Source organism: Fomitopsis serialis, assembly GCF_022376445.1.
Source record: "Fomitopsis serialis strain Sig1Antser10 chromosome Unknown B0H18scaffold_461, whole genome shotgun sequence".
NCBI classification, from domain to species: domain Eukaryota; kingdom Fungi; phylum Basidiomycota; class Agaricomycetes; order Polyporales; family Fomitopsidaceae; genus Fomitopsis; species Fomitopsis serialis.
The window spans coordinates 1-11,444 of record NW_025955421.1 but is presented as its reverse complement, the minus strand read 5'-3'; the positions used below and the strand labels follow the sequence as shown (position 1 = coordinate 11,444).

The 11,444-nt window shown below is 56.1% G+C and overlaps 2 protein-coding genes across 2 annotated transcripts; one reads left to right on the top strand and one right to left on the bottom strand.

The window, feature by feature from the left end:
• Positions 1-536: 536 nt before the first annotated feature.
• Positions 537-2,855, top strand: B0H18DRAFT_963289 (uncharacterized protein; the record flags this gene model as incomplete). The annotated part of the gene is given in 10 exon segments (XM_048043156.1): positions 537-820; positions 840-1,158; positions 1,230-1,303; positions 1,362-1,705; positions 1,766-1,779; positions 1,850-1,919; positions 1,952-2,167; positions 2,521-2,631; positions 2,730-2,780; positions 2,806-2,855. 10 exon segments carry the CDS (start codon positions 537-539, stop codon positions 2,853-2,855), a joined length of 1,533 nt encoding a protein of 510 aa, XP_047884564.1.
• Positions 2,856-3,061: 206 nt separating this feature from the next.
• B0H18DRAFT_844311 (kinase-like domain-containing protein) lies at positions 3,062-3,502 on the bottom strand (the record flags this gene model as incomplete). The annotated part of the gene is made up of 1 exon (XM_048039534.1): positions 3,062-3,502. A coding segment is annotated over one exon (441 nt), but the record flags the coding sequence as incomplete, so codon positions are not given.
• Between the last annotated feature and the right edge of the window lie 7,942 nt (positions 3,503-11,444).

Here is an 11,444-nt window from a genome sequence, read left to right as displayed (position 1 = left end):
CCCTTCAAGTCAATAGTGGATCGAATGCACGTACCGGTGAAAGTAAGAGCACTATTGCACACCGTATGTTCTATGAATCACGATGTTATCTGTGTGCTCACCTGCAACCTCAGTGTAGAGGATCCAGCACAGTCGTGCTCGCGTTAGGCACGCAGCAGAGGCTGAAAACCTTTCCAGCGCGGTATCAGTTGATGAGTATGCGCACGGTATGCGCACGGTGAGTTTAACAGATCAGACACGCACCAGGACAGAACGGTCTGCGGAGGTGATTCACACTTACAGAGAAACAGCAGGCGGAGGGTCAAGAACGTTGTGCTTGGAGGCAAGCATGCCTGACCCTGAGCGACGTAAGACGCTCGCCCTGGCGTTAAAACGCCGCAGTTCTGCCTGCATATTACGGCACCCTTCTGAACCCAAAAAAACTCACCTTAGAACGCACTCTCAACAGCAAAACGAAGCAGGTCAGTGCGAACACAGGTGAGTGGAGGTACAACCTGATATTGTGCAGTTCTCGGATTTACCACGGTCAGTAGGCCATGGGCAAGAGATCGCGATGCTTGGAGGACCTGTTCGCGCAAACCTGCGAGGCGTGCTACGGTTACTTCGACACTACGCAAGGCCTAATGGCTCACCAGTCGACCAGCCGCCAGTGCGCATGGTACAAGAAGGGGAAACTACGTGAAATCTTCGTTGATTCGGAGGACTCTGGAAGTGAGGATGAGGAGGGCGTTGGCCGTAGGGCAAAGCGCGGTGCAACGGTGAAGCCGAAGGCGGGTGCTAATCGGAGGCGAGTACATATTAAAAATTACCTTCCAGAACTGTCACTGACCTTCTGAAAGACGTCCTCGATCGCCTGCTCCGGAAGCTAGCACATCAAGTGGGGTTGTTCAGGACGGCGGGAAACCGGATGGTGACGGTGAAGGTGAAGGTCTGGATGAACGCGATAACGATCTCACTGGACCGTCATTCGTTCAATCAGACGCAGCGTTTGAGCCGGAAGAACGGAGCGAACATGAGGATGAGGATGAGGATGAAGCGCAAGACCTCATATTCGTCCCTACAGCCGGCCCGAGTCGCGCAGCACCCACTGGGGAGTCCTCTTCCGCACCCGCGCGACACACGGCCATCGCACTGGACGATGACAATGACGCAAGTAGTGTTGCTGCAGCTCGCTAAGCCACAAGCATAGCTTATAAGCCAATAACTCAACTTAGAATAACATTGTCTAGCTTAGTCAGCAAGTCAACTCGCAGCTAGGCACCGAAATCAGTTTGGCTCATGGCTCTGAGCCAGCTCTGAGCTGGTCTTTGAGTAATTTAAATCGAATTATAATCAATTATCAAATGGCGGTACTCTGTTAGCTCACGTCGAGGTGTTCGCCACACCGATACTCCTGTAATGCACTCGCCGCCAGGAGAACAACACATCTATAGTGTGCCCATTGCCTGCATCTGCAAACCACGCCCGCCGGCCCACTTTCTGCTTACCGCGCCCGCCGGCCCACCTGCTTCCTGCGTACTGCACACGATACCGCACTCGCCCCCTGCATACCGCACTGGCGCCCAATTTGGGCCTCCTTCTTCCTCGCACGCTCGCCCTTGCCCTCTCTCTGTTGTCACTCTCACCCTCACGTTCGTCAATCTCGATCGTCCGTCGTCCCTCTCGTCCCTCTCATCCCCCTCGTCCGGCTCGCCCGCGCAGACTGGTGCGTGATCCTTCATACCTGTTGACCCGCGCTGCACCCGTACCCGCTGCGGCGGGGTAGTGGGGCGGGTACAGGTACGGTCACAGTTCAGTGCCATCATTCCTTCAGCTCGTCGCAGCCCTCCTAATGCTATTATTTCTGCAGTGCGTCTCGCATGTCGTCACGATCATCGGGCCAGCCTCGACGAACGGTGGGCCGCCCGATTCCATGCACGGTGAGTAACTCACGATTTATTTGTGGACATAGCGCTGGCACACGACGAGCGGCTGGCAGGGATTGGCGGCAGGGATTGGCGGCAGCGAGCGGACAGTGGGCACGAGGCACGGAGCACGAAAGGTGCAACCTCGGCGACCGCAAGCACGCAGGGCAAAGACCCGGCCACGGAAGCACGACCTACCGAACGGACCATCCATGTACGAGGGCAAGTAGACAGCGGGCGCGGCGGTGCCAGGCGCACAGCACGTCACGCACGGTGATTGCAAACACGCAGGGCAAATGCCCCGCGTGCAAACACAGCCGACCAGCGGATGGCGAGCAGACATCAGCGAGGGCAAGTGGGCAAGTGGCATGAGGCTGAGCGAACTGCAGAGGTCACATGGAGCGGACGGCGGGCGCGGGTGTGTGCACGGCGACAAGCCCATATGTCACCCATGGTTCACCACCGACACTGGCGGTGAACCCGGGTAGAGTACTCACCATAGATGCCGGTTCGTGAGGGTGTACTCTGTCGGTAGCCATAGTCTTTGTGCGAACGACGTTACAATGTATTCTAGTAGGCTATAATGAACAATAGGAGCTCTTCGACCGTAGAACAGTGTATCTAAAATTAAATCAAAATGCGACTCAAATGAAGCAGTCCCGAAATCCTGACCAAGACGGTGGCGACGCACGGGCGAGTGAAAAGACGCGAGGGCGAGCGAAAAGACGTGAGGGCGAGTGAAAAGACGTGAGGGTGAGCGATGATATGCGTGAATGAATGCAACGACCATCGTCGCTGCAATGAAATTACAACATGCATTCGGAGCGGGCGAGAACGTGAGCGTTACGATGCAAGCATCGCGCAGTGCTACCGTAAGTAAGTACTTGACACACGGGGACAGACACGACGGCGAAGGGTATAGCGCGTGATGATACAACATTGGCATACTAACAATAAAGTACGGCCTACAGGTACACAAAACATCAACCTACACAACGCCGGCCTGCTTCTTGCCAAAACCATAGCCAGAACCTATCACACAGACATGGAACATCAGTAATCATTGTTTCGAACTTCGATTAATACTCACCTTCACTAGGCAGTGGCCTGCAAGTCCCCTTGCCATTGTACGGTCGGCCGATGCACGCCGGCTCAGAGCCGACTCGTTCGGTAGCGCTTTGAAGAAGATGGTGCAGATAAAGATAGTCGGGGTCTCCCGTGAATGGGAGACTACGGATGTATGTGACGAATGTGGTGAGTTCGAGGGGAAGATCGTGGCAAAGAGCTGCAGGAGACAGCGACTGTTTTCGGTGAAAGATGTCGTCAGTCGCGAGGTCTTGCCAAGGGAGGTATCCGCGGAGAAGATAAATAATAACATATGCGAGCGACTCCAAATCATCACGACGCGAGTGTGCAATGCCAACGTGAACGTTGACGGACGCCCAGAGAGCAGTTCCGGTGAGTTGTAAGCCGTCGCGGTAAGGAATGTGTAAATGCTGGATGGGGTCTCGATATTGCTTTGCGAGGCCGAAGTCGACGAGGAAGACCTTCTGTGACAACGGTTCAGGGCCAAAGAGGAAGTTCGAAGGCTTGATGTTAGGATCGTGCGCTCGAGACGAAGTCCGAGGTCGGAGTTACGAAGTCCGGAGTTTCGGAGCGCAGTGGAATGAGGACTTGGCGAAGCTATTAACAACGCCCCTGGGAGAACTCGACGAGGTCCTCTATTTGGACTTGGACGGAGGTGGACTATGACGGAGTCCGGAGATAGAGTCGGAGGAAGGAGGAGGAGAAGACGAGAGCGAGAGAGAGAAGAGAGAAGCTAGACAGAGGTCGGACGGAAGTCCGGAGTTCAGACAGGAGTTCGGAGGAAAGGAAATCGGATTGGTTAGACGAGGATAAACGAGATATTCGAACTGGAGTACAACAGTGCTACAGTTCGGTCTTTTATACTAAGAGTCCTAATTGTGAACGGAAGACAATAAGTCGGAGGAAGGGATACGGAAAACAATAACGGAAGACCGGAGATGTTAGTAACCGGAGTGAATACAATAAACTAATTGTCCGTGCAAGATAGAGACCATGCGGTACGCTAATTGTAATGCGGGAGAAGATAGGCTAAGCGAATACAATTAGACCGGAGTTCGGAGAAACGGAGACGGAGAAAACGGAACTGGAGTTCGGAGGTGGTCTTGGTGGCACGGAACGTGACAGTGCCTCCCAACTGGATCGAACCCCTGAGATCCATAGGTGATGGCAAGTGGCCGAGATCTGAGATCTGACCGGATATAAGGCTGAAAATTTTCGGAGTCCGCATCTTCCCATCTTGACCTCCTTTCACTACCATCCCCTCGCCACTTCCGTACTCCGTTGCCCCCACCATGTCCGACACTGTCACCCACAACCCCGACCCCGCCGCCGACGACATCGAGGAGCTGGAGAAGAGGCTCAACGCAGCGAAGGCCGCAAAGGAGGCGCGACGTCGCGCGGAGGCCGAGGCGAAGGAGAAGGCGGAGGCCGAGGCAAAGGCGCGTGCGGAAGCGGAGGAGCGGGAGCGGAAGGAGGCGGAGGAGCACGCTAAGCGCATCGAGGCAGAGCAGAGGGCGAGTGCAGCGGCGGAGGAGAAGGCCGTGGAGGAAAAGAGGGCGGAGGAGTTGAAGAAGGCACGGGCGGAGAAGCGGAAGGCGACGGAGGAGCCGGAGTCGTCCGGAGTGATCCAGTGAGTACCCAATGCCATGGTCCGGGACTCGGGGCTAAGGGAAAACAGCACGGAGTGCGACCGGTGCCGGGTCAAGGGCCTGGAGTGCGTCTTCGAGAACGTGGGACGCAAGAAGTCCTGCGTCGCATGCCAGCGCGACAAGGCGGCATGCAAGGGTTCGACGGAGAAGCCGGAGACGACCCGGAAGAGGACGAAGAAGGCCGAAGAGTCGGAGCCGAAGAAGAGGTCGGCGAAGAAGTCGAAGTCCGTGGTCGCGGACTCCGACGTGGAGATGATGCCGGAGCCGGAGGCCGGATCCTCCAAGAAGATGGCCGTGGCTCAGGAGTATGAGATGCTCCTGAGCGATGGTCGTCGGATCTGGCAGCGGGACTCGAGCTCCGGGATGACGAGCGCGGAGTTGCTCGAGGCCCTCCTGGTGGAGGTCCAGGGACTCCGTCGCGAAGTCCGGGAGGCGCGGACGGAGTGGAAGAAGGAGTCGTACCGAAGGGAGAGGGTGGTCGCCCACCACTTTGCGGGAATGGTGGAGAAGCTGGAGAAGCTCCAGGAGATGGAGGAGGAGGAAGCGGAGTCGTCGGACTCCGACAGTGAGTACGACCCGGAGAACGAGGAGAGGTCGGGTAGTGATGACGAGTAGAATACGGGCACAGCCCCAAAATTGTTTTTCTTTTTCCTCCAATGTAACTCCGGTGTGGTCCTGCCCGTAAGAATTGCAACGGAGTCGGAGACTACGGAAGTGAGGTTAAAGGTCCGGGTTTCGTCGGATATGCGGCGTGAAAGTCTGAGACGAGCTCCGCAGCGTTTTCGAGTTCCGTGGCGAGAATCCAGGAGGTTTCCTCGTCAGTTCCTTCGTAACCAGCCCAGCGTACATAGTATAATAACTGGCAGGCACGACGTCGACGGTCAATCTTGGAGTCCAGGATTTCGGAGATCTCGAACTCCGTTCTCCGTCGATAAGGACTGGCGGAGGTGGAGACTGAACCCGTCCTGGTATGGTGTTCGGAGTTGCGGGCTCGAGCTGTGAGACGTGGAAGACTGGGTGAACAGCACGCATAGTGTCTGGAAGTCGAAGAGTGAAGGAATGTGAACCGGCTTGGGCGATAATGGTATAAGGTCCTAGGTTCTTTTCGGAGAACTTCTTTGCGGGACGTGTGGAGCGGAAATGTTCGGCTTTGACGAAGACGTATCTCCGACCTTAAAGTCCGGAGCCGGAAGCCGGTGTTTGTCTGCTTGGACCTGGTACCGGGCTTGGGCCTGAACGATATTCGTCCGGAGCAAGGTATGGAGTTCGTCTAAGTCGATGACAAACTCGCGTGCGCGCGCGGAAGTGAGATCGTGTTCGGGATGAACAGCGAGGGCCGGATTGTAACCCTTGTTGGCGAAGAAGGGCGAAATTCCGGTGGTCGCATTCGGAGCATTGTTGTAAGCAAACTCCGCAAGGGGCAGGAGACGCGACCAGTTGTCCTGCTGGTAGTTGCAGTAGACCCGGATGTACTGTTCCAGGGTCTGGTTGACTCGTTCGGTTTGGCCATCGCCTTCCGGATGATAACCGGAGGTGAAGTGAAGGCGCATGTCGAGGGCTTTACCGAGTGAGCGGAAGAAATGGGACACGAACTCCGAGCCCCGATCGGAGGTAACGTGCGAGGGAACTCCGTGCTTGGAGAATACATGGAGGACGAAGAGGTCCGCGAGTTCCGGAGCGGTAAGGGTGTCGTGCGTAGGTATGAAAATGGACTGCTTGGTGAGGCGGTCGACTACGACGAGGATGGCGGTGAAACCATCGGAGTCCGGAAGCTGCTCGATGAGATCCATGGAGATGGAGTTCCAGGGTCGCTCGGGGATTGGGAGTTGTTTGAGCGTGCCATAAGGAAGATGACGGGGGACTTTGGCTCGTGCACAGACGGTACAGGACTTGCAGTAGTCTCGGACGAAAGACGGAGTCCGGGCCAGGAATAGTCCCGGAGTATGAGGGCTTGCGTCTTGTTCTGACCGTAGTGTCCAGCGGTCGGATGGTCGTGACGGGATCGGAGTACCCGGAGACGGAGATCGTCCACGTCCGGTACGTAGATGTGACCACTAAGACGCAGGAAGCCTTCTTCGTCGATGGACCAGCGTGCGTTGTCGCCCTGAGAGGCCAGAGCGAGTCCGGCAGCGAGCTCAGAGTCAGGGAAGGAGGCGGACTGAGCAGTCCGGATGTCGGAACGGAGTAGATGTTCGTCGTGGATGAGGGATGCGCGGAGGACTGGTTCTCGGAGAATGGTTGCCCGGAGAGAGGAAGCGAGCTGTTCCTGCGTGAAAACAGGTCGGAAGTTGTGTGGGTTGATGACGGAGTAGTCACTATCCCCCTCTTTTGGGTAGACATCCCAACGGCGCGTGAGTGCGTCGGGTTTGCTTCCGAGTTTTCCGGGGCGGAATCGGATGATCATATTGAACTGCGAGAGGAACTCCGACCAACGCGCTTGACGTCGCGTCAGGAGTTTTGTGGTAGCGAAGTATTCGAGGTTCTTGTGGTCCGTGACAACGTCGACCGGAGATTCGGAGCCTTCGAGATAATGCCGCCACGTCTTGAAGGCTTCAAAAATAGCCAAGAGTTCCTTATCGTGAGTGTCGTAGTTCAGTTCCGCACCAGTCAAGGTCCAAGAGTGAAAAGCGATCGGGTGGATTTCCCCGGAGTCCGCGGTAATGGACAATATTCCGGCGATTGCGTAGTCCGACGCATCGGTCTCGACGGTGATCTGCTTGTCGGGGATCCAGTGGTGCAGGATCGGAGCGGTGGTGAAAGCCTGCTTTAGCTCGTTGAACGCCTTACGGCAGTCCTCGGAGAAATTCCAGGCAACGGATTTCCGGGTGAGTCGGGTGAGCGGTAGGACGATTTCGGAGTAATTGTGAATGAACCGGCGGTAGAAATTGGCGAAGCCGAGAAACGATTGAACGTCTCGGACTTTGCGGGGTTCCGGCCAGTCCAGAATCGCCTTGACCTTAGACTCAGCCATGGTTAGACCGTCAGCGGAGAGGATGTACCCGAGGTACTCGACGGAGTTGGCGTGAAATTCGCACTTGTCCGCACGAGCGTAGAGGTGATGCTTTCGGAGCCGCCAGAGTACTTCCTTGACGTGTTTCCGGTGGTCCTCGGGGTTATCGGAATAGATGAGAATGTCGTCGAGATAAACCACAACGTGAACGTCGAGTAGGTCGGAAAACATCTCGTTGACAAAACGCTGAAACGCCGCCGGGGCGTTGGAAAGTCCGAAGGGCATGACTTGCCATTCAAAGGATCCGTATCGAGTTCGGAACGCGGTCTTCCACTCGTCTCCTGGAGCAATCCGGACAAGGTTGTAGGCGTGCCGGAGGTCAATCTTGGTATAGATTCTGGCCTTCCGAGGACTGTCCAGGAGATCGGAGATGAGGGGAAGAGGATAGCGGTCCTTCCGGGTGATTTTATTCAAACCCCGGTAGTCGACACAGAGACGAAGCGACCCGTCTTTCTTCTTGACGAAGAGGACCGGAGCTCCGCACGGAGAATTGGAAGGGCGGATGAAACCAGAGCGGAGGTTCTCGTCAATGTACTCTCGGAGAGTGTCGAGCTCTAGCTTGGACAAGGAATAGATAGGTCCAAGGGGTGGAACAGCGCCGTCCTCAACGGTGATTTTGAGGTCGTACGGACGGTGTTCCGGCAAGATATACGCCTTGGTCTTGCTGAAGACATCCGCAAACTCGTGGTACTCCTCCGGTATTCCGGTGAGGTCCGGAGGCGAGTCAGAGACGGATGAGCTGCGAGCAGAGGTTGAATCGACGGCCAGATTGAGCGAATAGCTCGTGGATCCGGCAAGCTTGCAGGCCCTAGAGAACGCCACAGCGTTCACAAGAGATACCTGCAGAGCAGTACGCGGAGCAGACGGAGGATCCGGTAAAGGATCCGGAGGGGTCGGAGGTGGTACCGAGTCAGATACGGGACGAGTCGGAGGTGCGGTTCGGAATTGGATGCTGCGCTTCTTCCAATCAATCAACGGATTGTAGGCGGAGAGCCAGCTGTATCCCAGGACGGCGGAGACCGACTTATCGAGCGGAGTGACGTAGAAGTCGACGGAGAGAACTTCCCCTGAGGGAAAGTGGAGCGGAATCGAGGCGGTCCGAGTGATGGTCTCGTTAGACGTGCCGTCGAAAAGCTGCAGTCGGAGCGGAGTAACAGGCGAGGTAACAAGATGGTATTTCTCCGCGAAGTCCGAATCTACAAAACAGTGCGAAGATCCGGAATCGACAAGAGCGCGAAAGGGTGATGGTACAGAGTCGGAAAATAGTTCAATCGTGAGGGACGAAGGGTCGGAAAGAGCGGACGCGTTGAGTCGGAGAACCTGTTCCGCGCGGGCATCGTCAACGCAGTCCCCACCGCGCGCGGAGGTCGGAGGACTGCAGACTAGTTTTTTGACTCCTTCGGAGCCTCTGGAGTCGTCGCCGGAGTTGCTTCGGCAGCGCGGCCTTTGGCAGCAGACGACGTCTTCTTCGGGCAGGCATTGGCAGTATGTCCGGCACCGCCGCAGAAGAGGCAGAGGTTGTTGTTGAAACGTCGCTGACGCTCCTCCTGCGTCAACTTGCCGTCCTTGCCCAGCTTGTCGGAGTACGGCTTAGCGGGGGCTTTGGACTGCGCCTTCGGAGTAGACGAAGTCGACGACTTGGACGGAGTAGAGGAGGACGTGTTCTGCGAGCCGGAGGAACCGGACTTCGCAGGCTGCGACGTTTTGGAGTCGGACTTGGAGTCGGCTGACTTCTGGCCGGACTTGTGCGAGCTGGGGGATTCCCTAGACTGCTCAGCCTTGCGCTCCCAGTAACGATGGTCGAGCGCTTGGGCCAGGTTTCGGAGCTCCTCCAGAGTGGAGGGCTTCCCGACTTCGGAGATGCGGTCCTTCAGACGCGCCGGAAGACCTTTGTAGAACTGGTAGCGGAGGGCGGAAGTGCCCCAACGAACCTGTGTCGCGAGACGGCTGAAGTTGGTGATGTACTTCGCAATCCGTTGATTCTCGGACATGGACAGGTTTACGAGATCGTGCTCCGCTTGTCCGGTGGCGTCGTACGGACCGAAGTTGATTCGGAGTTCCTGCTGGAACTCCTCATAGTCCGTCAGGAACAAGGGAGGGGTAGACGACACTTGCTCCAATAGGTACGGCTCGAACCATTGCAGAGCAGTACCCTTGAGATAGGAGACGGCGTACGTGACCTTCTTCTCGTCGGAGTCGAATGTCTGGGGGCGAGCTTTGAAAACGAGCTCCAGCTGGGTGAAGAACGACTGGAGTTTGGTCGAGTCCGAACCGTCGAACTGGTCCGGCTCCCGGACGTTGTTCCGCTCGCGCGAAGAGGGTTGCGTCGGAGCGGCAGACTGTCGCTGGAGGGTGGTAGCCAGGAGCGAAATAGCTCCGGCGAGCTCGTGGTTGACATCCTGACCCGTTGGAGGCGGGTCACGACGAGGTGACGAACGGATGGAAGGAGGTAGCGGAACCAACTCCGAAGAATTGGAGAACGATCTGGAATCGGTTGTGGAGGCCAGTTGATTGGCCCGCCTGGACTATAGACCGGGTTTGCTCCTCCTTCACGGAAGGCAGGATCCTCAAACGGATTGTGGCTGGTGCGACGGGAAGAAGGAACCGGAGAACGTGAAACGGTGTCCGGTGGGAGTATTACAGCGGTACCCCTAACTGTGGGCGTAACGGGTGCAGCTCGAGTGGGCGTAACCGGAGTCGGATTGTTGACCAACGGAACATTATAACGTCGGCGGAGAACCCGCGGAAATCGTCGGTCATGTCGAGATCCCAAGAGTCAGTTCGAATATACTGTTAGGATCGTGCGCTCGAGACGAAGTCCGAGGTCGGAGTTACGAAGTCCGGAGTTTCGGAGCGCAGTGGAATGAGGACTTGGCGAAGCTATTAACAACGCCCCTGGGAGAACTCGACGAGGTCCTCTATTTGGACTTGGACGGAGGTGGACTATGACGGAGTCCGGAGATAGAGTCGGAGGAAGGAGGAGGAGAAGACGAGAGCGAGAGAGAGAAGAGAGAAGCTAGACAGAGGTCGGACGGAAGTCCGGAGTTCAGACAGGAGTTCGGAGGAAAGGAAATCGGATTGGTTAGACGAGGATAAACAGATATTCGAACTGGAGTACAACAGTGCTACAGTTCGGTCTTTTATACTAAGAGTCCTAATTGTGAACGGAAGACAATAAGTCGGAGGAAGGGATACGGAAAACAATAACGGAAGACCGGAGATGTTAGTAACCGGAGTGAATACAATAAACTAATTGTCCGTGCAAGATAGAGACCATGCGGTACGCTAATTGTAATGCGGGAGAAGATAGGCTAAGCGAATACAATTAGACCGGAGTTCGGAGAAACAGAGACGGAGAAAACGGAACTGGAGTTCGGAGGTGGTCTTGGTGGCACGGAACGTGACACTTGATGTCTCTGTGGATGTAGTCACGGGCGTGCAGTCGTTCTAGGATTGCGAGCTGAAACATCCTATGTGAGTTTATGCCAACGTCGCAGAAGAGACTACGCACCATTTGATTGCCAAACACCAAAGCAGCTTGAAGGCCGAACACAGGCTCACCGCCTGGAGGCGATGAGGCAAGTGATGGTCCTAGAAGATCCAAGACGAGGACGTCGTATCCGTCCTCGGCCCCAAACCAACGAGCACGAGGGATACCGACCATCCTTCCTAGGTTTTTGTAGACGGTAACCTCGTGCTCCAGGCTTGATCGTGTACGATCGACGCGCTCGAGTTTAATCGCTACATCGACCATCTCAATGATGTCGACGGCCTCGTATACCTCACCTGAGGACT